This window comes from Phascolarctos cinereus, unplaced genomic scaffold, assembly GCF_003287225.1.
Source record: "Phascolarctos cinereus isolate Bilbo 61053 unplaced genomic scaffold, phaCin_HiC Scaffold_5;HRSCAF=322, whole genome shotgun sequence".
Lineage (NCBI taxonomy): Eukaryota > Metazoa > Chordata > Mammalia > Diprotodontia > Phascolarctidae > Phascolarctos > Phascolarctos cinereus.
This window is the reverse complement of record NW_027555958.1, coordinates 212,522,085-212,549,949: the sequence shown is the minus strand read 5'-3', so window position 1 is coordinate 212,549,949 and position 27,865 is coordinate 212,522,085. Positions and strand designations below refer to the sequence as shown.

The 27,865-nt window shown below is 35.6% G+C and overlaps 1 protein-coding gene across 1 annotated transcript in view; it reads right to left on the bottom strand.

Annotated features, from left to right (window-relative positions):
- The window catches only part of COL21A1 (collagen type XXI alpha 1 chain), a 235,160-nt gene that overhangs the window by 98,529 nt on the left and 108,766 nt on the right, over positions 1-27,865 (bottom strand). The window contains exons 4-9 of the mRNA XM_078155308.1: positions 6,763-6,931; positions 6,442-6,658; positions 5,271-5,444; positions 4,029-4,106; positions 2,570-2,578; positions 1,435-1,518 (exon numbers count right to left, since the gene is read on the bottom strand). Of these exons, the coding sequence (XP_078011434.1) occupies positions 1,435-1,518; positions 2,570-2,578; positions 4,029-4,106; positions 5,271-5,444; positions 6,442-6,658; positions 6,763-6,931 (731 nt within the window). The remainder of the gene's footprint in view (positions 1-1,434; positions 1,519-2,569; positions 2,579-4,028; positions 4,107-5,270; positions 5,445-6,441; positions 6,659-6,762; positions 6,932-27,865) is intronic.

The following is a 27,865-nucleotide window of genomic DNA, read 5'->3' as shown; positions in this document are numbered from 1 at the left end:
ACTAGACAAGTTGAAAACTCTTTATAAGGAAGAAGTTAAGAAGGACAGCCATTGGGAATGGATACTTTTTAAAAGTATTTTAGGGTACTTTCTAGCCTGGGATCTCTCTTCTATTAAGTTACCACACATCTGCCTTTCCTCAGACCACAGGAATTTCCGCTACAATTCAGAATTCCATGATTCAGCAACCAGAACTTAACTTCTTTCTTTTACTTTTGTCTGTGAGTATTTAGCATACCTATACCCCTTTGTTGTAAATACACACACACACACACACACACACACACAAGAGAGTTCATAAATATCACTAATAAATCATATTCTGAAGTTCAAGAAAAGTTTTGTTAAACTAACAATCATTCTAACTTTCCAATTGTCTAAATTTTTTTTAAAATTCTATAAAGCTTGACTTTTTTAAATGAAAGATATTTTTAAATTAACTTCTCTAAATTCAGTCCAAAAGCAAATTGATAACAAATCCAAAAATCTAAAACTAAAGTCACAGAATTTGAAGTCATCTGGCCCAACACATACTTAAGCCTGCTATGACCAAATCTCAGACTAACTTTAGAAATGACGCCAATAATGGTATAAGATGAATTTTCAGTTTTACTTTTGTGATTGCATTTGAGATTTAACATCCTCAGGTTTAGACTTTAATCATAAGCAGAACACAAAACACATGATGAAAATTTATACGTGGGATTAACAAGCTAGAAAAATCAAAATTATGTGTTTTGATAATAGGACAACAGACTATAAAGTGAAGATGTTCCAGTTATGGCAAAACTGTGATGCTAGCAATTTAGAAATGGGAAATTAAATTAAATTTGATATCATACATTCTTATTTAATATAATCTGAGCCACTAGATTTGGCATGAGAAGTTTTACTTGCAACATTAAAATCAGTTAAGAGTCTTATCTTGCCTTTGATATTTTCATTTTGCCAATTCAACACCAAATATTACCAAGTGGGGAACATGAAAAATTATACATTTTTTTTGCAAATTATACATCTACCTTGACCAGGTAAAATCACTTGGTTAAAGCATGATGCTCATGGAGTTCATGGATTCTATTATCACCAAACAAAAACTGAAACTGCTTGCCCCATTCTCAGTGGGACAATAACACCATCTTCCTATTTAAAGACTGCTAATGTGGGCATATAAAAAAAATTATGTAAGGCCAAGTTTAGAATGGTTATTACTGAGACTGTGTGATACAATTCTTCAAGACTATTAGTTGCAGATGTGCATTGATAAAGGAGATTCCCTCACTGGGATTTCTCTATATCAATGAAAATTATAGGTTCATATAAAAATATTAGATTGAAATCAAAGACAAAGATAGAAAATGGTGCATGGACATGTGTATGTGTGAAGAAAAACCCACTTTTCTTTATTACAGTTGCATCAGAGAATTCACTCACTTTGGGGCCTGGGAGTCCTGGTTTTCCTGGTGGACATACACAGGGAGCTGGGGTAGAGCCTATATCACTGGGACCATTCAGGCACTATGCAAAGCAAATTAATAACAAGCAAAAACATAAGCTTAAAACCTTTCAAACTTTCAAACACACATTTGAATGAATCATTATAATGGGATTTCACTGTCACTTGAACAGGCTACCACAGGTGAGAGACTGTGACCAGGAAATTGTCATGGTAAAACATTTATACTGACTTCCCCAACTTGCTGATACAGATCACACAAGTTCAGAAACATGATATGTGAGAATTTATTAATTTCTTATATCATCCCTCACCAATGACTCTATCATGTACATTTCTTGATCCTTGGCACAGAACCCATCATTGTTTGCACTGATAAATTAGCTCAACGTCATTTGTATCTCTTCAGCTAATGTCTCTATATGTGAAATGTGGGGTACAAAATAAGCAAGGTATCTCTGGACACAGATTGCCCAACACAGTGTCTTGGGATGCTTCTTAAGTTAAGAGAAGCACAGAAAACACCTGAGTTCAGAAAACATACTGACTGTTAAGACATCAGATCCTCTCTAAAAATGAAATAGATGGGTTCCTCTGAGTTTGAGCACACAGAGAATGCTCAATGGTAAATTACTTATCCTGGCCCCCAAAGCTAGCCTACCACTCAAGAACATTCTAAGGAAACCATCCTGTTGAATCAGCTTACAAGCATCAAATTTATTAAACCTGTTAGCAAACAGAGAATAGAAGTAAGACTCTTTGGAACTTCCCCAATTCTTCTACCAGGTTCCATCCTACAGCAAGGTGATAGTATAACCTTATTTCAAGCCTTATGATCCCATGACCAATGTTACACCAGTAATTAAAGTGAAAATAAGTATTATTTACTGGAAGAAAAATATTAAAGGTACTTTCCATTTTAAAACAATCTAAAAGGAAAATCCAACTCAAGATGATTTGAATGAATATGAAAATTTTGATTTTGTAGTGCATGGCTACATTTATAAAAGCTGTTTCCAACTGGTCAATCTACTTACAGTTGTTAGAAAGATATTTAACATTCCCAAAGTCCTTGTGTGACACTGTAAGGTGAATAAAATAATTCAGGCTTACCTCTCCATTCTGCAACAAGAACAAAAACAAAATATATAACTAATTAAATTTAAGTAAATTTGATCTATAATCATCATATTTAATGTAAGTAAATGATACTATTGTTTTATCACATGACTTAGGAAAAAGAATAAGAATAACTCATATTTATGTATTACTTCAAGGTCTGGAAAGCACTTTCTTACAACTGTCCTGTGAGGTAGACAGAGTATTATTATTGATACTTTACAGATGAGGAAACTGAGGTTTATATAGGTAAAGTGACACCCAAAGTCAACCAGTCAGTAAGTACCATAGACTGAAACTGAACTCAGGCCTAAATGCTGAAAGCAATTTAAATATAATCAAATAATAGCAGCCAAATTATAAATTACTGTAATCTTTTAAAAGCCTATCTTTATCTAAGAAAGGACATGTGGTCCAATTATCAAACTACATTTGATGCTAACTATATAATGTATTCCTTCCCCTTTCCACAATAAAGTAGATATTCAAACAAGTTGCACATTATTAATTATTGTATAATATAATTACTGCATATAATTATGTTATTATTTAAGTTAATATTATATAAAGTTAAATTCCTTTAGCTTTTTCCTCCTACATTTTAGTGAGTTCCTTTTTCTGCATATACATGTTCTATGAACTCAAAAAGTCTAATTCAGAAAACAAATGAAAAAAAAGAATAATCAATATTTATTCATTGTAAATGGAAAAATACACAATAATTTACATGTTTATAATCATACATGTCATAGCTGGGGCTAATATTCACACAATAAGTGAAAATTTTGTCCAGTTATTAAAGGATAATTAAACATTCTTGCCATAGAAATCAAAGTATAAAAGGATTGTAGACCTAGGAAGGGATTTTACAGGATGTCAATTCCAACTTGTCCATTTTGCCAGTGAGAAAAATGACAACAGAGAAATAAAATGATCACATAGCCAATAAGAGTGTTAAAGGCAAAATCTGAACCCAGGTCCTCCTGATTCCAAATATAGCACTCCACCTACCACATCATGTTGTGTTTTGACAGAATATCCTAGGTTTGTGTTGACCTGGTCCAAATATTTCATTTTTATACACAAATAATCACAATCACAAAAATTACTATAATTTTTTTCATAAAGAACACCTGGTGGGATAATCTGGAAGAAAACAAAAACATCTTAGAGAAAATGGGCTAGGCTTTTATTATGAGTGTTTCCCCCCCCTTCCTGACAGGAACTCCTTCTTTGCATTTCTCATTCACATTCAGGAATTTTTATAGTATGATTCCCCTTTTGTACAGTAAACCTCAAAGCAGTTTTCTTTCACATGTAACAATTTCTACTCACGTCAAAGAGAAAATGAATTGTAAAATACATGTTAATTGAAGGCTAAACCATCAACCTGCTTCTAATTTGTTCTAACAGTGCTGAAGCAAATGCTTGAAAGTGAACCTGTCCTACTTACAAATCCAGGGATTTCACAAGCTGTTTCACGGTTGTTTTGTTCTGGGTCACAGTAGATTCTTAGTTTTTGGACATCAAACTATAAACAGAAACACAGTAAAGTAAGTATGGTTTAAGGAAGGGCATGTGACAATTGACTCTTCAAGTATAATGAAGAAGAAACCACAGTCACAAATTTCAAATGAATTAGCAATTGTTAGAAGCTCAAAATCACAGCATTCAATTAAATGTAATGCAGTAAGCAATGATGAAATTAGTAGAGTAGCCTGGTAGTAGTGAGACAATGTCATTATGATAAGGGGAAAAAAAAACTCTCAAGAGCTACAAAACCCAGATTTTTCGTGGTCCTGTAATATCCCTACACTTAGAACTGGTCCAAGTCCAAAGAGGATTTCCTAGGATGGTTCTTCCCAGCTCTTCCCACAATGATTCAGAACCCCAAAAAGAGTCCTAAAATTCCAGAAGATTTTTTGTAGTCACCTCAGAGCTCAAGGTTTGAAAGAGGAATATACAACACTTTGAATAGAGGTAAGGGGCCAAAGTGACAAGGCCTCATGAAGCAGCTCACTCATTCGTAATTAACTGTTTCACCTCTTGTTACTATTGAACTAGCTATAATTATTAGACATAAAATATTGTGCAACAGTGAATGTAACCCATCACTTGACAGCTGTATCTGCATTACATAGCCTGTGATTTAGAACTACACTCTACAGATTATGAATATCTACATTTTTTAGAAATGGTTTATTATTTTAACCTATGAGTTAAACTCTTGCCCTCCATCTTTACATTTCTGACTCATTCATAAGCAATATGTTTTCAATTTTATTTTTTTAAATAGCTTTAGGTATAAGCTGAAGACAACCCATGACTATTTTGTTTTCACATGATATTTTTATTTTCAAAAAACTTTTACTTTCAGGCTCAGTAAATTCTATGACTTTCACTTAGTGCCCTAACCATGTTCTTTTCTACAGGGAAAAAGCAAACCTAAGGGTGGGAAATCCTCAAGTGTCCTGGGAAACATTTTCCATAAACCATTGTAAGGTTTGCTAAGGTTGGATTGAGTTCCTCTCACAACAAAAAGTACACCATTTTATTAATAAGCAAAAATCCTGTGGCCTAAATATTTCAAAAGGAAGATTAACTATTAAATTAAAATCATATATAGAATATGGTACTGTAAATGCCAGCAAACACTGAATAACATGCAATGCAAAATTTGAATAGTAGAACCTACCTGGACAGTTTCTTCTTTCCCAGAGTATTTCCCTATTTGGGTTTGGCCACTGACATAAATACCTAAAACTGGATGTAATGGCTTGCTTTTTATTTGTTGATCATCAATATACAAAGTTACATCCTTTTCAGTTACCAAGAGGCGGATTTGATGCCAGTTTTCATCAAATAAAGTCTATAGATACAGACAAAAAAAGACAAGTTTTAAAAATTCAGTTTTAATGAGCATATTAAATGAAGAGATAATATAAAATGCATAGTTGTAGATTTATATTCTACACCATGAATTCCCTATATTAGAAGCATAGACATCATGTCAGGGGATAGGATCCATTGTCTCTGTGGATTACCATAAAAGTGGAGAAAGGAACTTTAGTTCTAATCTAAGCTCTGCTACTGATATATCATGTAATTTAGGTTCATTTTATAAAAAAAAAATTATCCTTAAAACTGCGACCACTATCAACTCTAATATTATTAAGGCTTATAAAACATGTGGACACATCAAAGATCTATGATTTCATTAGTGTGAGGGGGACTCTTTCCACCACTTCACATTTGTACCTTTCCTATAACTTTGTAGGTAACTTGCCTAAGGTGCTACAAGGCTGAAGTAACTTGCCCGTGGTCACGAAGATAATGTGTCAGAGGAAAGATTTGAACACAGGTATTCTTCATTGGAAAGGCCCTGATATTAGGAAAGATCAAAGGCAAAGGGAAAAGGAGATGGCACAGGATGAAATAGATAGGAAGTGTCCTGGAAACAATGAACATAAATTCGGACAGAATTTGAGACACAGTGGAAGATGGAAGGGCCTGGTGTGCTATGGGCCATAAGGCTAGGAAGAGTCAAATGTGACCGAATGGCTAAACCACAACAAACAACAATTCTTGATTTCTAGTTCAATATTCTAACTGCTCTACCATGCTGTCTCATTACTAAGCCCATTGTACCTTACTATCATATAGATTTATAAATCAGTCTTCCTTCAATTCCACTATTCAATAAAGTAATAACATCAACATCTTCCAATCCTGTTGCATTTCTGTCATTGTAAATGATGATGCTCAAGAAGAGACAACTCAGAGTAAATTCCTTCCTGTCCCCTGAAAATATCCAAGCACACCTTCACAAATATCCTTAGCGTAGCCACATAGCCATATAGCTTTACCTTAACATCAGATTCTGCAAAAACGACAACTTGAGTGCCATTCATTATGCTGGTAGTGGTAAATGACAGAGTTTTTTCAGCTCCATTTAAGGTAACAGCAATCTGTGGCCTTCCATCACTGGTGACGATTCTCCATAAGTCCCACTTTTTCTTGACTTTAAACCTCTGAGTAGAGACATATACATATGAAGGAGGAAGACCTTCTGGGAAAACATTGCTGAAGAAAAACACACACACAAACAAACACTGACTCAGTGAATTTTCAACACCAGCAGCTATCTAGGAATCAAGACAAAATCAAGACTGATAGGTACTAATCACCTTGTAAGTTCTGATAAATCAACTTGTGATGTTACTTCATAAGCTTTTGTCTTGGTTGGTGAAAGCTGAATCCTTTTCTTTACTTTCTTCTTCACACCCAACCCTAAAAGAATGTCAAATCCCTTTTCATCACGGGCTGCTACAGGAATTCGTGTTGGACAAACAGATTCTAAAAACCAAGAGGAAAACAATAATATGGGTAATTGAAGATGTACACAATTCATGAATAAACAAATTACATGTGGAAAATGCCACAGAATGAATTACTACAGAATCAATTAATCAATAGTTTTAATTTGAGCACCTATTATGTCTGTAGTATGTACCTACTGTACTAGGCACTAGGAAGACCAAGGCAAAACTAAAGCGATCGATCCCCTCCAGGAGCTTATATACTATCAGGTGAGAAAAGATGAACATAGGTAATGGCATTTAAAATATATACAAAATAAAAGCAAAGTAAATTGGGAGGCAAGGCAGAAGTACATGGGGAATAAGGAAAGCGCCTATGCAGAAGGTAAGACACGCTCCCCAAATCTGATCAGGCTGGATGAATATTCTGAGAAACTAGATGGGTCATTGAGAAAGTCTCAATGGTATCTGAAAACTATATATCTTCTTTGGGGAAATAGAATAGAAATGAACTAGCTATGTTTTTAATAGAATGGCTTGAGGGTTGGGGAAGGGAACATAGAGAGGACAGGGGAGTAGAGGGAAGGGGAAATAGGAGAGAGAAGTAGAAGGAGGAGGAGATAGGAGAGGGAAGCAGAGGGAGGGGGAGAGAGGAGAAGGAGAGAAGTTCAAGGATATCTCTTTATAGAGGATTCCATTACACTATTTGGTGCTGCTTAGTGACTTAGATTTAAGAGGCAGCATGGGATAGTGGAAAGAACACAGCAAAGATCCTAAGAAATCTGGGCCTTGGTGCCAGCTCTGCCTCTAAATAGCTGTGCATTCCTGAGCATGGAGCCTCTCTGGGCCTCAGCTGCCTCATCTACAACATGAGTGCTTTGGACAATGTAATCTGAAAGTGCTTCCAATTCTAACATTCTGTGTTCTATGGATTACAAGCAAGGAAACATCCCTTCTCTTTAAGGTCCTTTCCAAATCAGCTTTAGAGCTCAAATCTCACAGGTTCTATTCCCTTAGGAGGGAAAAAAAAAATAACAACAATGAATCCGGGAACTTTGGTTTTCATTTGGCTATAATGGAGTTTTACAACTTTGTTAAATAGCCTAGAAATAAGGCAAAAATTACTCCCCAAGAAGAGTCATTAATGTTAACATCACAGCCTTCTATTTAGCAGTAAAAACATAATGTACTTTAAACTTTCCTGGAAAACCAACACTTCAAATTATGTGGAAAATTTTATACATATGAAATACTATGAAAGATTTTTTTATTAGACAAGAGATTTAATCCATGTAAGGAGCTCCCAGTGAAGAACTCCCTCTTACCAATACGGACTAGAACCTACTCAATTATAACCTTAGAGAGTTGCTTGGGGAATAAAGAAGATAAGTGACTTGCCCAGGGTCACACAACCAGTTATGTAATAGAGGAAGGATTGGAAGCCAGCTCTTGATCCTCTAAGCCTTTAAGTTGCCTCTCATCAATAAACCTACACTTATTAATGGTCTCTCAGTCAAGTCAACAAGTATTTATCACATGTTTGGGGCACTGTGCTGAGTACGCAACGGGAATAGAAATGCAAGGAGAAAGAATGATAGCTTCTGCCCTCAAGGAGCTTACATTCTTAAAAAAAGAAAGACAATGCATAGAAGAAAGCTGAAAAACTGGAGGGAGAGAAGAAGAAATGAGGGTACCCAGGGAAAGTCCAAAGTTGGGAGTGCAGCCTGCAGAGGAATGAAGAAATAGTTGGCCTGGGCATCCTCCATAAAATGGAAGTCTTGGAAGGAAATGGCTAATCAGAGGGAGAAAAAATAAGAGCAGAGGGCACTTCAATGTGCTAAGTTCAGGGGTGGAGTTAGCTTCCAGGAAGAAGAGGTTTTTATGATATTGTGGACAAAGTCCAGAGTCAGGAATGCAACCATCAACCAAGAGAAGTCTGAGGCCTAAAGATGTGCCTGCTCACTCCTACCATTGCTAGCCAATTCAGAAGTGATAATCAACCTCTTCTAAGGATCTCATTAAAAAATACAAATCAAATATTCTAAGTCTTTTGTTTGTTCTTTGACAAAGTATTTTTGAATAATTTGGACCTATGATTTCATCAATACAGAAAATAGACTAGCCAAGTCTATTGATGCAGATAAACAATTTGTTTGCAAGTTATACTCTTAGCAAATTAGCTGGGGCATTGAGAAGTTAAAGGACTCCTCAAAGATCCTATCGCTAGTATCTCTCTAAGGCAGGAATTCAACTACAAGAGTAGTCCTTAATTATTAAAGCCACAATACCACACTACCTCTCTAAAAATTAGTTAACATCAGAATTTTAAGAACAAACTTAAAAATAATAGCATCAAAATTCTTTTCAGATGACTTTCTTCCTTATGAAATATTTTAAGAAAAAAAAAGGAAATCAGAAATACTGTATAGACTATAGTATAAATTCTATCAAAAACAGGCTCTGGTTGTATGATCCTGGGCAAGTTAAGTCATTTCACATCTCAATACTTCAGGCAATTTTCTAAGCCTGTATTATGTTGCAGAAAAGGTGCTGAACTGCATTAATAAAGGGAAGCTTCTCACCTGCAAGTTCTTTCTATTAATAAAATCATACATTTAGTTTCTAACTAATCTTTAGCTATTAACAGAATTTTTTGTGAATTTACTCAAAATAGATCTAAGATTAAATTGATAAACAGGATCTACATTTTTGATAGATAAACAGATAATTTAATAATGTAACATTGTTTATGATGACTGTCTATAATGCTCTTTCTCTTCAAAGTCAATGAGTTAAAATAATTGTAAAAAGTATATTTCTTTGTTTTTATTCTTTATCTATTTCAAATAAGAGAAATTCAGAATTCTCAACATATAAATCTATTCTGAATATATTCAGCTATCAAGTGCTATCCCGATTTGCCTTGGAAACTTAGAATTTTAAGCCACATGCAGTATGACTAAGAATTTAGAAAGCTAAATCAGACTTTTTTAGAGTCATAATGGAACTTGTTTTCTATGATATTATTAATTATGTCACATTTCAAAGTTGTATCATTATCCTATTGAATGTGCTGACCTGCTTAGGAAACTTTAGACAGTATAATTTAACATTATAAGGCTCTTTGTGAAAATATTGCTCAGGAACCATGTGAAAAATGTAGTTTAAAGTTTCAAAATAGATTTTTTTTATGTTTGAATATGTTTCCATGTAATAAACTTTTAGGAAGCCATTTCTGTCCACAACAATCCACTTTGATCACTAATACAAATTATGCTAACTTCTTCAGTAGAAACACAAAGTCAGTAAATTAAAATCCATATGGCATGGGAGTCACCATACAATCAAAACTAGAGTGGGAAAGAGAAAGGGTTGTCACACTGCTTTCCTTGGGGGGAAAATACTTCTAACCTTCTGCTCTGATTTACTTTGATTTGACAGAGATAGTCACAGGAGTGTGTGGGGAAGCTTTCATCTCCTTAACTTGTAGAATCAAGCTTTAAGAGACGTATATAAATCCCAAGTCTAGCTGTACCGACATCTGTAACCCGATAGTAAAAGAACCTAACTAACCTGACTTCTGAGTTAGCTAATTAAAAAAGGAGACAGAGATTCTTGAAACAGGAGGCTTAAAAAAAGCATAATGATATTTATTCAATCAACAAGTATTTATTAAATGTCCATTGTGTTCAAAACACCACACAAACTTCTAGGGAAATAGTAAGAAATATCAGAGTGGCCTCAAGAAGGCTACCAACCTGGTGTGAGTAATTTAAAAGAAGTAAATACAGTGCAAGTTAGAAAACTGATAAGAGCAAAAGAAGTGTTGAAAAACTTCTAAATGAGATAAAGGATAGATATATATTCAATCATCCCAGCTTTCTATGGCTTCTATTTCTTTTTCCAGTATCTCTTGTTGTTCAGTCATTCAGTCATGTCCAATTCTTCATGACCCCATAAACCGCAGCATACTAATGCTGTCCATGGGGCTTTCTTGGCAAATAATACCAGAGTATTTTGTCATTTCCTTTTCCCGTGGATTAAGGCAAACAGAGGTTAAATGACTTGCCTAGAGTAAGATAGCTAAGTAAATGTGTGAGGCCAGATTTAAATTCATGTCTTCCTGACTCCAGGCCAAGTGTTCTATCCACTGAGCCACCTAGCTGCTATTATCTCTTAAGGCCTATTTATCTCAATGATGCAGCTATGTATTAGTATTAAAGAAAATATTTTCTTAGAAAATATAAATCTCATTTTGAATTCATAGCACTGGTTGTAGAGAAAAGACAAAAATGAACAAGGGTACCATCTCCTGGTGACTTCCTGAAGCCACCTATACATCATCCCTGCAGCCCAGAGCAGGCAGTAGTGATATATCTGTCTTACTCTATTTCTCTATCATCGTGTAACATTGTCTCAGGAATATTAGGTATACTTATATAATGCACTTTTCACCTTAGTTTAAGAGTTTTTCTGTGGTTTGCTTCATGGCTGCCAAGTCAAAGAAAAGCCTTTCTTTCCTCAGAAGGCCTTTGCCAAAATTCAGAATGAATCCCTCAAGTATACAATGGGCCAGAGACTGAACGAGGGCCTATCAGACATAATCAGACATTCCATTAGGGTCCAATGTGTTCCTCCTCTAACTCAGTTCATAACCCTGAAAGTCAAACCTTCACGGATATGCTTGGGCTAAGAGAGTTGGCTGGCTTTAAGTTCTGAGCAACTTAATACTTTAAACCAAGACCTATCATTCACTGGAGAAACTATTTTTTTCCTGTAATTTCCTTATAACAAAAAAGAGGTGAAAAGTGTTGAGTACTTTTGGGTCTTTGCTACAAGTAACTGCTCAGTTTTTAACATAAAGATTCCACTTGACTGCATTACTTACTAATTATAATTACTAACATGTCTAATTATATTGAGTCTTTAGCAAAGATGTAGTAAGTAATTAGTAAGGTAGTCCTCCCCAACTACCTACTCCTCCCCCCCAAAAAAGACTTGCATGACTTCAAGAAGAAAATATAATCATTTTACACTATTTGCTAATAATGTTCACATGGTCTAATTTGAATTGAATTACTCTTTAAACAAAACATATCTTCCAGATGCATAGCTGGCCGATAGCTTGCATAAGTATTCAGATATATGACAGTCAGTGTTAAGTTTTGTCTATTCAAGAAGTACATGGATTGGCTCCAACTAGCCCTCTTTGCAATTTGTGTTCCAAATATAAATGTCAGAATCTTTTGAGCTACTCAAATAGTGCTAGGTTGGTATTATTGCTGATTCTAACCTATTTTTTTTCCATATAAATAACAACAAGTGCATGAATAAATATAAGAAATTGACTTTTTAAGGCATATTATGCTATATAAGTATAGGATACTTGTTCTTTTAGGGCCCGTCATACACACACATACACACACATAAATATATATACACACATATATATGTAATTTGAGTGCTAAAAGAGTAAAAAAGGTACTTTCGTGTAAAGAAAAAGTTTCAAATAAACTGCTAAAAGATATATGAAATATTGCCATTCTTATAGATAAACATTTTGAATCCAAAAAAAGTAAAAATAACAACTTACATTTAATAAAAATTGCTAAAAGACATTTAGGAAGAAACATAGCCTTCAGATAGGACCAGAGCAGAGCTTGATAAAAAATGAACTGTGGCATTAATACAAAAACTCATATCACCTCATAAAATATGTAAGATGAGGTTTCATTTGTAAATAGTTTGATGGTATAAATGGGCATAGGAAGAACTGTTATTTATTAAAAACTAGAAAAACATGTGTCTGAAGGACCACAATTTAAGAACATAAGATGAAATGCTGGAATTTCTTGAAGATCTTAGAGATATAGGGAATTATGGTTCTAGTTCATCTGCATATAACTATTTTATGACTAAAAAAGGTAAAACAAAATATGGGAAGTCATAACTATTTAGAGACTAAGGTATGATTTTAAAAGAATCTATAATTTCATGGGAGAAATTTGGGAAGTTTTTACCTTTTAACTGAAAGGTGAGTCACTGAAAGCCAGGAGGCTGTGATTTAACCCACTGAAAAGGTATTTGAGAGATAGGAGAGGAAGCCAAAAGATTTAACAGTGAAGAAAAGAAGGAGAGAAAGAAACAGCAGGGAGTCAAAAGAACATAAAGCTAGAGAGGTGAACCTTCTCAGAAGAGTATGGTACCTTCTTCTGTTCTTTCTTGTGCGCAATGGGAAAAAAGAAGGGGGGAAACAGGTATTGCTAACACTTTGCTACTTAAGAAGAGCTGACTAGACTAGTTTTTCCTTCCCCATCAAATTAACCCAGAAAGCAATTAGATGTCTATATGCCTAGATGAGAGGTCTTGAGGCACTAAAGAGTAAGCCAAAATCTCCAAGGCACAGTATTCAGTCAGCATAAGCAAGAAAAAAATATTGTAAATCAACAGAAATAGAAGTTATATAATAACACTTTTTTGAGCATTTTAGTACTTGCCACTCATTTAGCAATCAATTATCCCCTTTCTTGTGATTTCTCTTTTATCAAGAAGCACCTCCACTATTAACAAAAAATTAGTAGAAAATGAATGAAGGAGAAAAAAATCATCTACACTGCACACATTTCCATGAGTAAAGAATAAGTATTGATTCATGAACTATTTGGAGCAATTATTTCAAGAAACTTTTAATTTTTACTTCAGCAATGAAGATGTTTGGGTTTATTGGAAGTGGTGTTATTGTTTTGTTTGTGTGACTTTACATACTCAAATACTCAAATGGACATGTGATCTCATCAATTCAGGGGTTATGATACAAATGATATATTCATGCCTACCTTTATGGTGTGACTATCCACTTTCTCCCAAAGTTCTCCACAGCTGGTTCACCCAACATTCTGGGGGTCTTCCCCAATATTTCTCAATATCATGTAGGTACCAATGGAATTCTCTGGCTTTCCATGTGACATTTCTTACTCTTACTAAGAGATCAGTCTATCTTGTCTTTCTATCATTCAATTCTTTGATGATATCTCTAACTCTTATTAAGGGTTTCTCATAATTTACATTTTGTATCCTTCTCAGACTCATCATGCACCTTACCATTGCCTGTGTAATGCTCAACTTTGATTCCTTGGAAACAATGATGTTACGTGCCTCACTGTCATATAGCAACACAGATAAAACGGTGGTATTGAAAAGACAGGCCTTTAATTTTATAGTAATCTTGAAGTAGGAGTGCTTTGCAATTTCTCAAAAGAATCCAAGCTGCTCTTCTTTTAAACTTACTTTACATCTGTATTGTCTGTTTCAGATGTACAAACTTTTGGATAAGCCCTAACGGATGTCCATTCAGATTCCTGTGGAAATCTGGGTAATAAACATTTTTTTCATCCATGTAGTTGTGCATGGATAGAAAGGTCAAACTTTTAGAATTTCATCAAGTCACTTAATTGTCCTGTGCTTTATTTTCTCTCCTTGAGCAAGATAAACAGCAAAAGTGATTTGTCTCAAAAGTGTTAAGAGATGTAACGAATTAGCTTTTGGAAAATGCTTTGCAATAGATTTCTCAGATTTTCTGTTAAAGAAAATACTATTATTGCATGATACTTCCACCATGTACAATATGATAGTGTTTCCTTTTCATCTAATACATTTTATAATGTATTACTTTACTTTAACTAAAATTCTAATTTAATTAAATGTAATTCTCTTTTACTAAATTTTACTAAATTTTATTAAACTTACTAAATTTAATTAAAAGTAATTCTCTTGCCCCACGAAAAGCAATATCGAATGTTTTGTATGTTATCAGGTTTCCCGCTATAAAGATGTTAAACATGTAGTATATTAAAATTTTTTTCATATAAATCCGAAGAAGTGTAGATGTTTGGTTTTGAATTACATCTTTATATCCACAACTCTATAAAAATCCTGGCAATAGACTCATTTATACAAAATCATTCCAAGAACATTTAACTATGAAAATGGAAAGAGGACATTTAACAGATAAAAAATGGGGAAGATTGGAAAAGATTTTTATAACAAACTCATTTCCTTAAAAGACAGTGGAGTCATTATTTTTGTTTTCTAATCTGTCTGCATTGTGCTACATGAGGAAATAGAAGTGGCACCAGAGAAAGATGATATTACTTCTACAGTATCACTGGTACAAAGATAAAAAAGCTAACAGATAGTGCTAATAGCAGTACAGTTTTCAGATTATCTACAAATATTAAACTATTGACAGTGTTCATCCAAGATATTTACTCCCAAACTAAGTTGGCAAAATACTGCAACAACTAACCCACATACATAATCTCTCCAGAAATGAAATCAAAAAACATAATAAAGTTGTAGTTAAATGGGAGTATGACTCACAGGTTTTCTATGGAGAGTCAGACATAGAGATGGTTTAATCATCTCTCTGAAAGTAACCAGAAATGCCATTTGTTTATCTTATTTTGTAGCAATAATGATGAACATAAGTAAAAAGAGTATCCATAAAAAGGATTTGATTTATTTATACAATAAAATAAGATGCTAAGAATTAAAATAAGATGCAGTTTGGTTGTAACTGAGTCCTAGTCTTTCTCTTGAGCTACAATCCTGCAACACAAACTGCACATTGAACATTATGAAATGGATGTCCTACAGACAATTCACATGTCTAAAAAGGAACTCATATTTCCCCCTCAATCATCTCTTCTTTTTAACTTCCTAGAACTGTCAAGAGCAATCATCATCTCAGTTACAGAATCTTCCTTGACACTTCACTCTCCTTTCCCCAATAACCTAATCTCTACCTAATGGTTGCCAGATCTTGCAATTTCTATCTCCATAAAACCCCTCAAATATGTTCCTTTCTCTCCAATCATAAAGCCACCACCATAAATCAGGCCTTCAACATCTCTCAACTGGTCTTCATCACCTCCTGAAATAAATTCCAAAACGAAAACTCCCAGGATCACCACAGTAAAAATCCAGACCAAAGGAAAAAAATACCTTGAGGAGTCAGAAAGATTTTAAGTCCTAAGGTGCCACAGAGAGGATCACATATGATTTGCCAGCCGCCATTATAAAACATCAGCGAAGCTGGAATACAATATTCCAGAAGGCAAAGAATACGAGCTTATAACCAAGAGTAACATATCCAGCAAAACTGAGCATTAATTCTCCAGGGGAAAAAATAGATTTTTAATGAAATAGAGAACTTCCAAGTATTCCTGATGAAAAGACTAAAGCTGCAGAGAAATTTTGAAGTTCAAACACAAGAGCAAAGAAAAGCATAAAAAGGTAAACATGAATGAACATTGATGCAGATCTGAACAAGGATAAATTGCTGACATTCAAATTGGGAAATTATATACGTGTCTCCTCTGAACTCTATCATCATTAGGGTTCATAAAGAGTCCAATTAGACAAGGCCTATGAGTGGTTCTGTTATGTCTTGATGATCTTATGAAAAGAATGGAAAGAAAAAAGAACAGAAAAACACTGGAGAGCAAAGGGAAAGGAAGAGAAGGTTAGAAAAAATTATCTAATATAATCAGGGTGCACAAGTAGATATCTACACAAACAAGAAGGAAGAGATAAGGGGTTGAGATTCACTTGAATCTCATTCTTATCTGAATTGATCAAAGGAAGAACATACACATACACACACACACACACACACACACACACACACAGAGTTGAGTACAAAAATCCATTTCACACAACAGGAAAATAGGCAGGAAAGGGGGGAGGGGGAAGGGGAATTAAAGGAAAGGTAGGTTAAGGGAGGGATTAGTCCTGAGCAAAACAAATTCTAAGAATATGTAAAAAGATATTTATGACTTTTTTGAGATGGCAAAGAATGGGAATCTGAGGAGTGAACATAAATTCAGGAAAAGGGGCTTAGATTCTTAAAATCTAGCCATGGGCTTAGATTTTTATAATCTAGCCAATAGCTTACTAATGTTCAGACTTCTTAAGAGTCTGCCCAATATGACAGATATTCTAATAAACCTTGTCTTTGGCTGAAAGAAGGCTTGGGTCAAATTCTTTCGACAGGACCCATGTGTTGTGATTTTGGGGTCCCAGCACCCCTGAACCCCTAAACCACATCATTTTGGTGGCCTCTACGGGAAAACTGCCTAACCCTAAGTTCTTCTCCAGCCAAGACTGGAAGGTATGTAAGCCTCCTCTCGCTCCCTTTCTTGCTCTGCAGTTGGAGCCGTTCTCTAAGCACCAAGGCTTGGAGGTGCTTTTCTGGCAGACAGTTATGAGGCTGTCTCACACTCAGCCTGATGCTCTCAGGCTCTTGGTCCACAGGGTTGGTTCAAGGCCATGGAACTGGGTACACATTCCACAGCACAGAGGACAAGGATGGACGCCCTATCCAGAAGTGTATGCTTAATTCCTTCTTCTAGGGAATTGGGGAAAACTAGTTGCTTTTTGGTTCCCTGAGGCTTACTTACTCCCTTTCCTCTGTACCTCTGAATCCTCCTTCACGGAGGTTACAGGGAAAGTTAGAACAGCTGAAAATATCTTGGCAGATTCTGGAGGTTTTGTGATTGATCATTAAGGAGTTTTAAAACACCTGTACAACCTGATCACTGCCTTCCCTTGAGTCAAGAGGATTTTCACCCTTTACCCCTGACCTTTGATTTTGCCCTCCCCCACCTGGGAAAGGAAGGAGGGAGGAGGGGCAGCAGCTATAGCATGGGCCCCACTGGCAATGGCCTTGGGCTATAGGGCAACCTTTGCCTGGAAGCATCACCCAGGTTCAGCACGTGCTGCTCAATGTAAAAAAGCTAGCCTCTGAACTTGAGTAAGCACTCTCTTTTAAATTTGTAGTTTTAACTGTTAATGATGAGATGCTGATTCTCTGTGTAAAGCAATTTGGAAGTGCATTTAACAAAACAAGTCACCAGATTCATAATGTGTTTGTTTCAAGTAAGTAAGCAAATAAATAAATAAGTAAATTCAGGAATGGGGAATACTATTGTCCTGAATCCTCATCAGTGTAATGACCAAGCAGGATTCCAGAGGACTAATGAAAAAACATGCTACACACCTCCTGAAAGAGTGGTGAAGGATTCAGAATGCAGAACAAGAAAATTCTTTATGGACACAGCCCATGTGAAAATTTGTTTTGGTTGACTATACATGTTTGTAATAGGTTTTGTTTTTCTCATGTTCTCTATTGGAGTAGACTGAAATGGGAGATCTTGGCTGATTAAACAAAGTATTTTTTTTTTGGCCAGGCAATGGGATTAAGTGACTTGCCCAGGGTCACACAGCTAGTAAGTGTCAAGTATCTGAGGTCACATTTGAACTGAGGTCCTCCTGACTTGAAAAACAGTGCTCCATCCACTATGACACCTAGCTGCCCCAAGTATTTCTTTTTTTAAGAAAAGCATTAACTTAGGTATAGAAAGGTCATCTAATCCAATGTGACCTGATTTTATAGATCAGGAAACTAAGGCCCAGAGATGTTAAATAACTTGCCTAAGGTCCCATGGGCAGTAAGCATCAGAGAATTCAGGTTTTCCTACTCTACAGTCATTGCTTCCTTCCACTGTACCACAAACTGCCTTGTAGCTGACCTGGGAAACCAACCAGCTTTTATCATTTTGTTTCTCTGGGAAAATCTCTTCTAAGACCCAAAGAACTGACTTAAAATATTTTTTTGGAATGTACTCAACTAGCAAATTGGGAGTGCCTGTATATTAAAGCTTTCAAATAGATTTATCTGTTACTTCACAGGAAAAGGTCAACTCAGAGTCACCAAGACAGAAACAAGTTTGAAAATAAATGCCAAGGAATGTATGAATCTCAAGAATTTCAGCTAAATTATTTTTGAGTTCAAGACAAATGAGTAGAAATAACTTTCGTTTTCTTCTTTTCTCTTTCTGGTTGATCTCACCAGCTCCCACGGGTTCAATTGTCATCTCTATGTGAATGGCTCACAGATCAAGCCTTTATCTCTCTCCTAAGCTCATTCTTACTGCCTGCTGGACATCTTCCCCTAAATATTCTACAGTCATCTAAAATTCAACATTTCCAGAAGAAACTCCTTATCTTACCCTGAAAAACCTACCCACTACCTATCTTTTCAATTTCTTTTGAAATCCTTCCATTCACCCAGGTTCACACCTTGGAAAACATCTTCAACTCTTCTCCCTCTTTCATCCTCTATATGCAGTATTAAGTTTAATTCAACGATAGCTCTCTTATCCATTTCCTTCTCTCCATTCACATACAATCACTTTAGTTCAGGCCCTCATTACCTCTTTCAGGAATGACTGCAATAGGCTCCTATTTGGTCTCCCTACCTTCAGTTCCTTCTTCTATCATCCATCCTTCATAAACTATCGATTGGTATTACGGAAGCATATATCTATCCATTTAACTCCCCTACTCAGGAAGAATAAGTGGTTTCATATTATGGAACGTGGGATAACACATAAGCTCTCCTGTTCAGTATTTACCTAGACTGATTCCATTACACCCATCCCCCCACTCCCCCACAGTATTCCTTACTCCTTACATTTCAAAACTTATCTATCAGCTCTTGCACATACATAATGCAACATTACGTCTCCTGGTTCTTTGTCTTTGCCCAAACTATCCTTTCTGCTCAGAATGCTTTCCTTCTTCCTCACTTCTATGTGTAAAATCCCAAGCTTCATTCGAAGTATAATTCACATTGGGTCTCTTAGGCCCTTCTTAATTTCCCCAGTCTCTTCAATTGTATTTTTCACCAACCACACTCCTCCCAGAAATCGTTGCATTTCCTTTGTACATATTTTGCATTTACTTATGTATGTGTTTCTCCCCACAAATTACCCTACAGTTATTTTTTAGTTACTTATATATGTATATATTGTCTCTTCTTTGTAGAATGTAAGCTCTTTGAGGGCAGGGTCATTTAATTTTGGTCCTTTTTTTTTCCCTCAGAGTCTAGCACAGGACTTGGCACGTAATAGGTGCTAAATTAATGCTTCTTGACTGAAATATGATTTCAAAATTATTCATTTAATTCTGAATGAAATTTTATATTCCCAGCCTATGCAAAGCAAAATATTTCACAGCTACAAACTGATTCAATTCAAAGCTCAACAATTTGTTGTACAGGATAATAAAATCTAAAAATCTATCAATAGTAGAAGGAGGTTCAGATGCAGAACATAACAACAAGGTACCTAAATAGCTAGGTAGGAAAAAAAATTACAAGTGGATAAGGAAAGGGGGAAAAAGCAGTTACATAATGTCTAAATAATATGTCAATTATTTAAATGGTACAAAAGTGACTTAAATTAGTCCAGCTGTTCCTCACTTTTCATACAACTGGTACTCTTAAAATTTTACCTGTACACTCTTTTCTGTGCATAATACTTTTTTTTTAATTTCTAAGGAAGCTCCATACTTAAAGGAAAGCATTCCATGGAGAAATTGTGTGTGTGTGTGTGTGCGTGTGTGAGAGAGAGAGAGAGAATATTAAAGAATCCTTTATAACATACAGACATTTGCAAAGTTTTATCTTATATAACTCTGGATTTTCACATATTTGCTTTACTTATTTCCTTAAATCAACATACTCATATAAAGAACAATATTCCTATAATTACTTTTCCTTATCAGTGAGAAATCTTTCATTCAAAGAAGCAGTATGTTATAGTATATTATTATAGCGGCAAGAATTGGAGTTGAGAAGAAGTGATTTTTATGCCACTATCAAAATTTTCTAGTTGTGTCACCTTGGCAAGGAATTTAACCTCTCCAGCACCCAGCTTCCTCATCAGTAAAAAAAAAAAAAGGATTAATAATAATATCTGTCTTACATAATTAACAGGACTGTTGAAATGATGAAATGAGATCACATCTATGTAGTGTTTTGAAAAGCTTAAAGCATGGGGGCAGCTAGGTGGTGCAGTAGATAGAGCACTGGCCCTGAAGTAAGGAGGACCTGAGTTCAAATCTGACCTCAGACCAAACACTTGACACTTACTAGCTGTGGGACCCCTAGGCAAGTCACTTAACCCCAATTGCCAAAAAAAAAAAAAAGAAAGAAAGCTTAAAGCACTACATAAATACCAACTGCTATTATCATAAAACAAAGCCCCGAATTCATTTCGAATATCTAGTCCCTTTCTGGACTGGACTTGCCCAAAACTACTCTCAAATTAGGAAACTCTACTATCCAATCAGCTTGCCACCTTCTTCGCAAATTATCTTCTTAGAGAGTAACCTAGAGCATTGAGAATTTAAATGACTTGCTCAGGGTCACAGCACCAATACATGTCACATTTGAACTCAAATCTTGCTTGTTTCAAAGTCGGTTCTCCATCTACTACTTCACACTGTCCCTCCATAACTAAAAATCCAATAAACAGGACCTACCTAGATCATAAAGTTAATTCTAGTGAAACAGTCACTTCTAACCATAGTTCTAATCTTAAATGATTCCTTGTCTACATCATGAGAAGATGATGAAAGAATCAGCAAACTAACATTAGAGTGACTAGTTTAAGTGCCCTATTTAAATAATTGACATATTATTTAGACATCAAATAATTGCTTTTCCTCCTTTCTTTACCCACCTATCACATTGTATTTGTGTTTGTTCATTTATTTTTCTGCCTGGTTATTTAGATGCCTTGTTGGCATATTCTGAATCTGTACTTCTTTCTGATCTTGATAAACTGAAAGATCCTATAATTCTATAAGAATGGTGATGTTAACAAGCTAGCCTTAGGAAAAAAATAATTCTAAAAGAGACATAATTGCACAATAAATATTTAGGCAAATGTTTACTTAATTTAGATTGCATTCAAAGCAAGTTAAAATGCAATCAAGAATTTTTTTTAATTAGATGAGAATAATCCTATACACCACACTTGGATTTCAAATATTCCAAGAGTGAAATGAAAATAAAGAATGGTCAACTATCTTGAAAACTGCACAGTTTCCAATGTAATCTTACTTTGATGATTCAAAAGGAACTTCTGGGTCCATCAGCTTCTCATTATTATTTGAATAACTATCAAATATCATAATGTAAGAAATACATTGAGATTTCTACATGACAGAGTGCCATGGATCAGTTGTTTTCTTTTGTTCCCCCCCCCAAGAATAAGAAGAAAAATCCAAACAATAAGTATACACTGTTATTTGTACACAAACGTTGTCTTTCTAAAAGTGGCAAAGTAAGGAAATTCGGTAATTATATGGCAAGTATCACTACATTATTTTCATGGGTTAAAAAAGCAAAACAGTACTTTACTAGCTGTGTGACCCTGGGCAAGTCACTTAGCCCCAAATGCCTAAAAAAAAAGCGCGAAAGAGTATAGCATAGCGGACAGAGTGCTGGCCTTGAAACTAGAAGACCTAGTTTCAAATCCTACCTCTGCAAATGCTGGCCTAAACAAGTCACTTAACTTCTCCATGCTCCCCAGTGCTTCTTAAACCCACAATTTAACGTGCCCACAGTTTAAGAAGAGCTGAAGGGGTCACAATATTACCTGCTGTAGGTAATATTTTAAGACTACAAATTGCAGTGAATGACCTAATCTACCTCTACCAATGGTAAATTCCTTCATTGGAAGTTTCTTATACCAGTGAAGTCACAAGTCTAATATCCATCCCGATTCACACACAGTCGTAACAGTTTCAAATTATACTTTAAAAAAAAAAGACATGGCCTGGCTTTTACCCCCTTATTCTTTCCTTCCCCTGTGGAGGAATAACATCTGCCTGATGATACAGCTGCATCTAAGTCCCATTATAGCTCTTGGCAGCAAGGAAATCAATCTCAGGAGTACTGCCTGACTCAAGGCCCAAGCTGTTTGGCTTTTTCCTGACTCTGCATGGTTTACCTTCATATAGAAAAGAAGGAGAAATATCCAGGTGTTACAGCAAAGTCAAATACACTACTTCTGTTTCTCTGTTCAAATCTTCTTTAATCAACTGAACAGAAGTATAATGTGGGGGACATATTTCATAACCACAGAATTGTAAATCTCCTAAGATTTAAATTTATTTTGTATAATGGAGAAAATGCAAGTCAAACTCTTGGAGTTTTTTTTTTGACTATACATGAAATTTTTGCGCCAATTTCCAACCCCTCTCCCCTAAACACCCTATCAAGTAAGTGATTTATTTAGGGGTTAAGAAATGAAATTGAAATTGAATGAGATGCAGTGAACTGAGAGGGCTTCATGTAGGCAAGGGAGAATTAACAACCGGAGGGTACTTCCAGCCTGAAGGGAGGAAGTCTGCCCAATTCCCAAATATCTATTCCAATCAAAACCTTAAATTCATGCTAAGCAGAATAATGATCAAGAAATCTGATGAAAATGTGAATTCATCCCCCAAAATACATTAAAAAGTCAACCACAAATCCACAAGCAATAGGAAAGAGGGCTGGCCATCAGCAAAGCCAGCACCAATACAAGCAAACAGGTCAGCAGCTTCCCAGACCAGTATGACCAGAGATTGGACAGGAGCACAGGTAGCCTTCTGGGCTACAGATGAACTTGAAACAGACCAAGGAGAGTTGAATACATATGCATACACATACATACATACATGCTGATGTAGAAATACATCAAACTCAAAAGAGAAACAAACAGGGTAGGGAAGAGGAATTAAGAGGGAGGATAACACCAGAAAAGAGTATCAAGGAAAAAGAAAGAATCAAATAAATAAATGCTTCTGGTTCCTGAATGGCCTATGAAAAGCAGAAAAAAAAACCCCAAAAATTAGAGTCTGAGAAGATGGTGACAAATGGGTAAATAAGTTGTATTAATTGATTGCAATAGAATATTATTACGCTGCAAGACATGACAAAAGATATTATTTCAGGAAATCCTGGATAATATGAACTGACGCAAGTGAAGTGAGCAGAATCCAGAGAATTTATATAAGGACAATATTTTAAAGATAAACAATTCTGAAAGACTTAAGAATTTTGATCAATGCTATGACCAATTATGTATCCTGAAGACTTATAATAAAGCATATAGTGTCTACCTACTGAAAGAGAGGGGATGGACTAAAGGGACAGAAAGACACACGTTTTTGGACAAAGTTATCATGCAGATTCATTTTGCTTGATTGTGCCTACTCATTATAAGATTTTTCTTTCTACTGTTTTTAATTTGGAGGAGGAGAAAATGTTACAATGATGGTGATAATAAAGGATGCTATTGAAATGTTTTTAAATACACAGAAGTAAACAGAATGAAGTTCAGAAAGCATATATAAGCAGAACAGTTTTGAAAGCAATGTGTCAATTTTTTTTTTACCAAGTATATGAAATAGAGATTTGCAGGATAATCCTCCCCCTTTTTTGGAGTGTTTTGCTATACTAAAATCTGGCATTTATATCTAACAAAAATGTACAAGAGTAGCCATAAGGACAAGGAATTTTCTATGATGGAGAAGAGAGAATGAGGAAAAATAATAGGAAGTGATTCTTGCTCTAGAAAGGTAACGGGAGGAGGGGTTTGTTGGTAACCAGGGAAGCCTAAGTTCACTGGAAATCTTGGGAAAACCGAAAGGAAATAGTGTTTTTCAGTAGAAATGGCCTAGGGCAATTTAGAAGATGTGAGTTCTACTTCTAATTCTGGATCTGCCGTTTCCTATTTGACCTTTAGCAAGACAAGTTCACTGTCTCAGTTTCTTCACCTGTAAAATGGGAACAATTTTATAGATGAGGAGAACTGACCTATTACTGACAGAGCTATTAGGACCATAAAAGATGATAAAGAAATTTGAAAAGTATAAAGCGTTTTACAAAGTTCATGTTAAGGAAGTAATCTGTGGGCTAGGGTGCAAAGAACAGCCTGAATTAACCCCTTTGGACACTTCCTTTATGGGACAGTGAGATTGCTCATACATTTTAGAAAAGCAGCAACAGGGGCCCCAAAGTTCTACTTCTGCCACATTCTCCTCTGTCACTAGTGGTATCTTTTGGAAAGTCCCATTTTTAGAAGGTTGCTGGGATAGATATCATTGAAATTTACCTTCATGTCATGCAGGAAAAACCTTGGAACTGGAAGGCACCTTAATACCATCTAATCCATCACAGTATGAAATATCAAACTATACTACAAAGCAGTTATAATCAAAACTATTTTGAACTGGTTAAAAAAATAGAAAAGTCGATAAGTTAGATGCATGAGGCATACAACCAGAAGCCAAACATGGTATCACAATCTTCTATAAACCCCAAAACACAAATTACTGGGGAAAGGTCTCAATATTTGACAAATACTTCTGGGAAAACCAGGAAACAGTCTGGCAGAAATGAAGCTTAGATCAATTTCTCATAATATGTACTCCAATAAGCTGCCTAATGGATTCATTACCACCAGGCCTGAAATTATTTCCCTCTTCATTTCCACCTCTTAGAATGCCTGGCTCTCTTCAAGATTCAGGTCAAGAGTCACCTTCTACAGTAGGCCTTTCCCAGTTCCTACAGATATGAGTGACTCTTCTCTAAGATTAACTTTTATCTACCATATATATATACACACACACATATATATATATATATATATATCTTGTATAGACCTGTGCATGTACATGTATATGTGTGAGAGCATATGTGTGTATATGTGTGTGTATGTGTATATGTGTGTATGTGTGTGCACACGTGCACATGCGTGTATAATATCTCCCCCATTACAATCTAATTTTTTGAAGAGAGGGGATTTTCTTTTTCTTTGTATACCCAGAACTTAGCACAGTGCATGACACATAGTAAGTACATGATAAATGTTTGCTGATTAAAATAATAAACAAGTTAGGGAAGGAAAGAAGACACCTTTAACAGCTATGAGGATGTAGAGTGCTATGGGCAAAGAATACAGATGATCATAAAAGATAAAATGATAATTCTGCTACATAAAATTGAAATGACTTCACAAAAGGAAAATCAGTACAGAAGGATTAGAAAGGAAACAAAGAACAAGGAAAAAGTTTGCAGCGTATTTCTTTGATAAAGACCTGATATAAAAGATATATGGGAAATTGATATAACTATATGTATTAGTTATTAAGCTATTGATAAATATTCAACCAATATAAACAGCAGTAGAGGCTACAGATAGTGATGCACCTAAAATTAAAGGGAACAAAGAAAAGAGCATCAATGAAACATTAAACAAATACACAGAATAGGGAATTTTAAAAGCTTAAAATGGGGGGCAGTTAGGTGGCACAGTGGATAGAGCACTGGCCCCAGAGTCAGGAGTACCTGAGTTCAAATCTGGCCTCAGACACATATGACACTTACTAGCTGTGTGACCCTGGGCAAGTCACTTAACCCCATTGCCTAGCCCAAAAAGAGAAAAAAAATGTATAAAAAAAGCTTAAAATTGCATTAAGCCTTTTGGAATATCCTGTGTATATTTTAAAATAAACCAACCTGTGCATAATGAAGAATTATGGTTTCAAAAGCAATCCTCTTTTTTCTCTAACTGGTTGCACATAGAAACACTTATGTCTGTTGTTGCTTAGGTACATCATTTTAAAGGAACATTAAATAATTTAAAAAGTCATGTAATTTAACCTCCTCATTTTACAAATAAGAAAACCGAGTTTCAAAGAGATGACTGTCCTAGGCCACAAAGCTAGGTAAACCCATGGCTACTAGAATCCATTTCTCCTAAACCCAATACTCTGTATAATATTTTTATTCTCCCTCCCTTCCTTCCTCTCCCCCCTCCACACTTCTCTCTCTCTCTCTCTCTCTCTCTCTCTCTCTCTCTCTCTCTCTCTCTCTCTCTCTCTCTCTCCCTCCCTCCCTCCCACCCTCTCTCTCTCTCTCTCTCTCCTCTTCCCCCAGTTCATGCAACCATATGGGGTTCTTTGGAGCATGCTCTCTAGTTTCCTGCATCTCTGTAAAAACAAGCCATGAACTCCCACGCAGCTTGTGAAAAATGGGCCCTACACTTGGCTGCTAAGCTCACCTGTGTCTTCTCTTGTTGTTTCTAGGTGGCTACAAGTGCTTGAACGTACATCAAAGAAGTATTCGTTATAGGAATGGCTGAGGGGAAATCACTTCCTCCCAACACATCCCAGTGTTTTATGCCAACAAATGACTGACTGCAATATCATCTTTTTTTGTTTGTTTGTTTGTTTTTTGTTGTTTTAGGCAATGGGGTTAAGTGACTTGCCCAGGGTCACACAGCTAGTAAGTGTTATGTGTCTGAAGCCGCATTTGAACTCCAGGTCCTCCTGAATCCAGGGCCAGTGCTCTATCCACTGCGCCACTTCGCTGCCCCGACTGCAATATCATCTTGAGGTAAAAGATGAGAAATCAGGATACAGGAAATGAGTCCATCAGAAATCAGAGGGAGTTCGATAGAAAAAGAATACAAAGTGTTGAAAACAGGAGAGTGTCAGGAAGAGTGTATTGAGGGAAAGTAGGAGATGGCTGAATAAGGAATAAGCTGAGTGGTTAGAGGGGATGCAGAATACCTAAAACACAAATCATAAATGGAGGCAAAGAATGTTATTATTTCTGCATTTGTATCCCTAATACCTAGATGGTGCCTTTCATGTAATACATGCTTAGAATTATTTGTTATATTGAACAAAGCAGAAGTTGATTCTATTAGAAAAAAAGTAACTGCACAGCTCTAATCAGCCTCACATACATATATGAGCTATGTACATACATGCATACATATGAATGTATATATTGAGATGATGATGATGGTGATGATTGGCAATCATTTACATGACTGTCAAATTGTTCAAATAGTACTATTTGGGCATTCCTGCTATATCATAAGCAGAGGCTTAGTCGTCATTTTTGCTCCTATAGCAAGTAACATGAGATGTGTGGTAAGGGAGGGAGCAAGCTGAAAACTTGCTATTTTAATTAATTATCCTTGTTAATTAGGTAATAACCTCAGTAGTTTATGAGCTGCTATTAACAACTTCTAAATTTTGATACCCTGGAAGAAAGTCC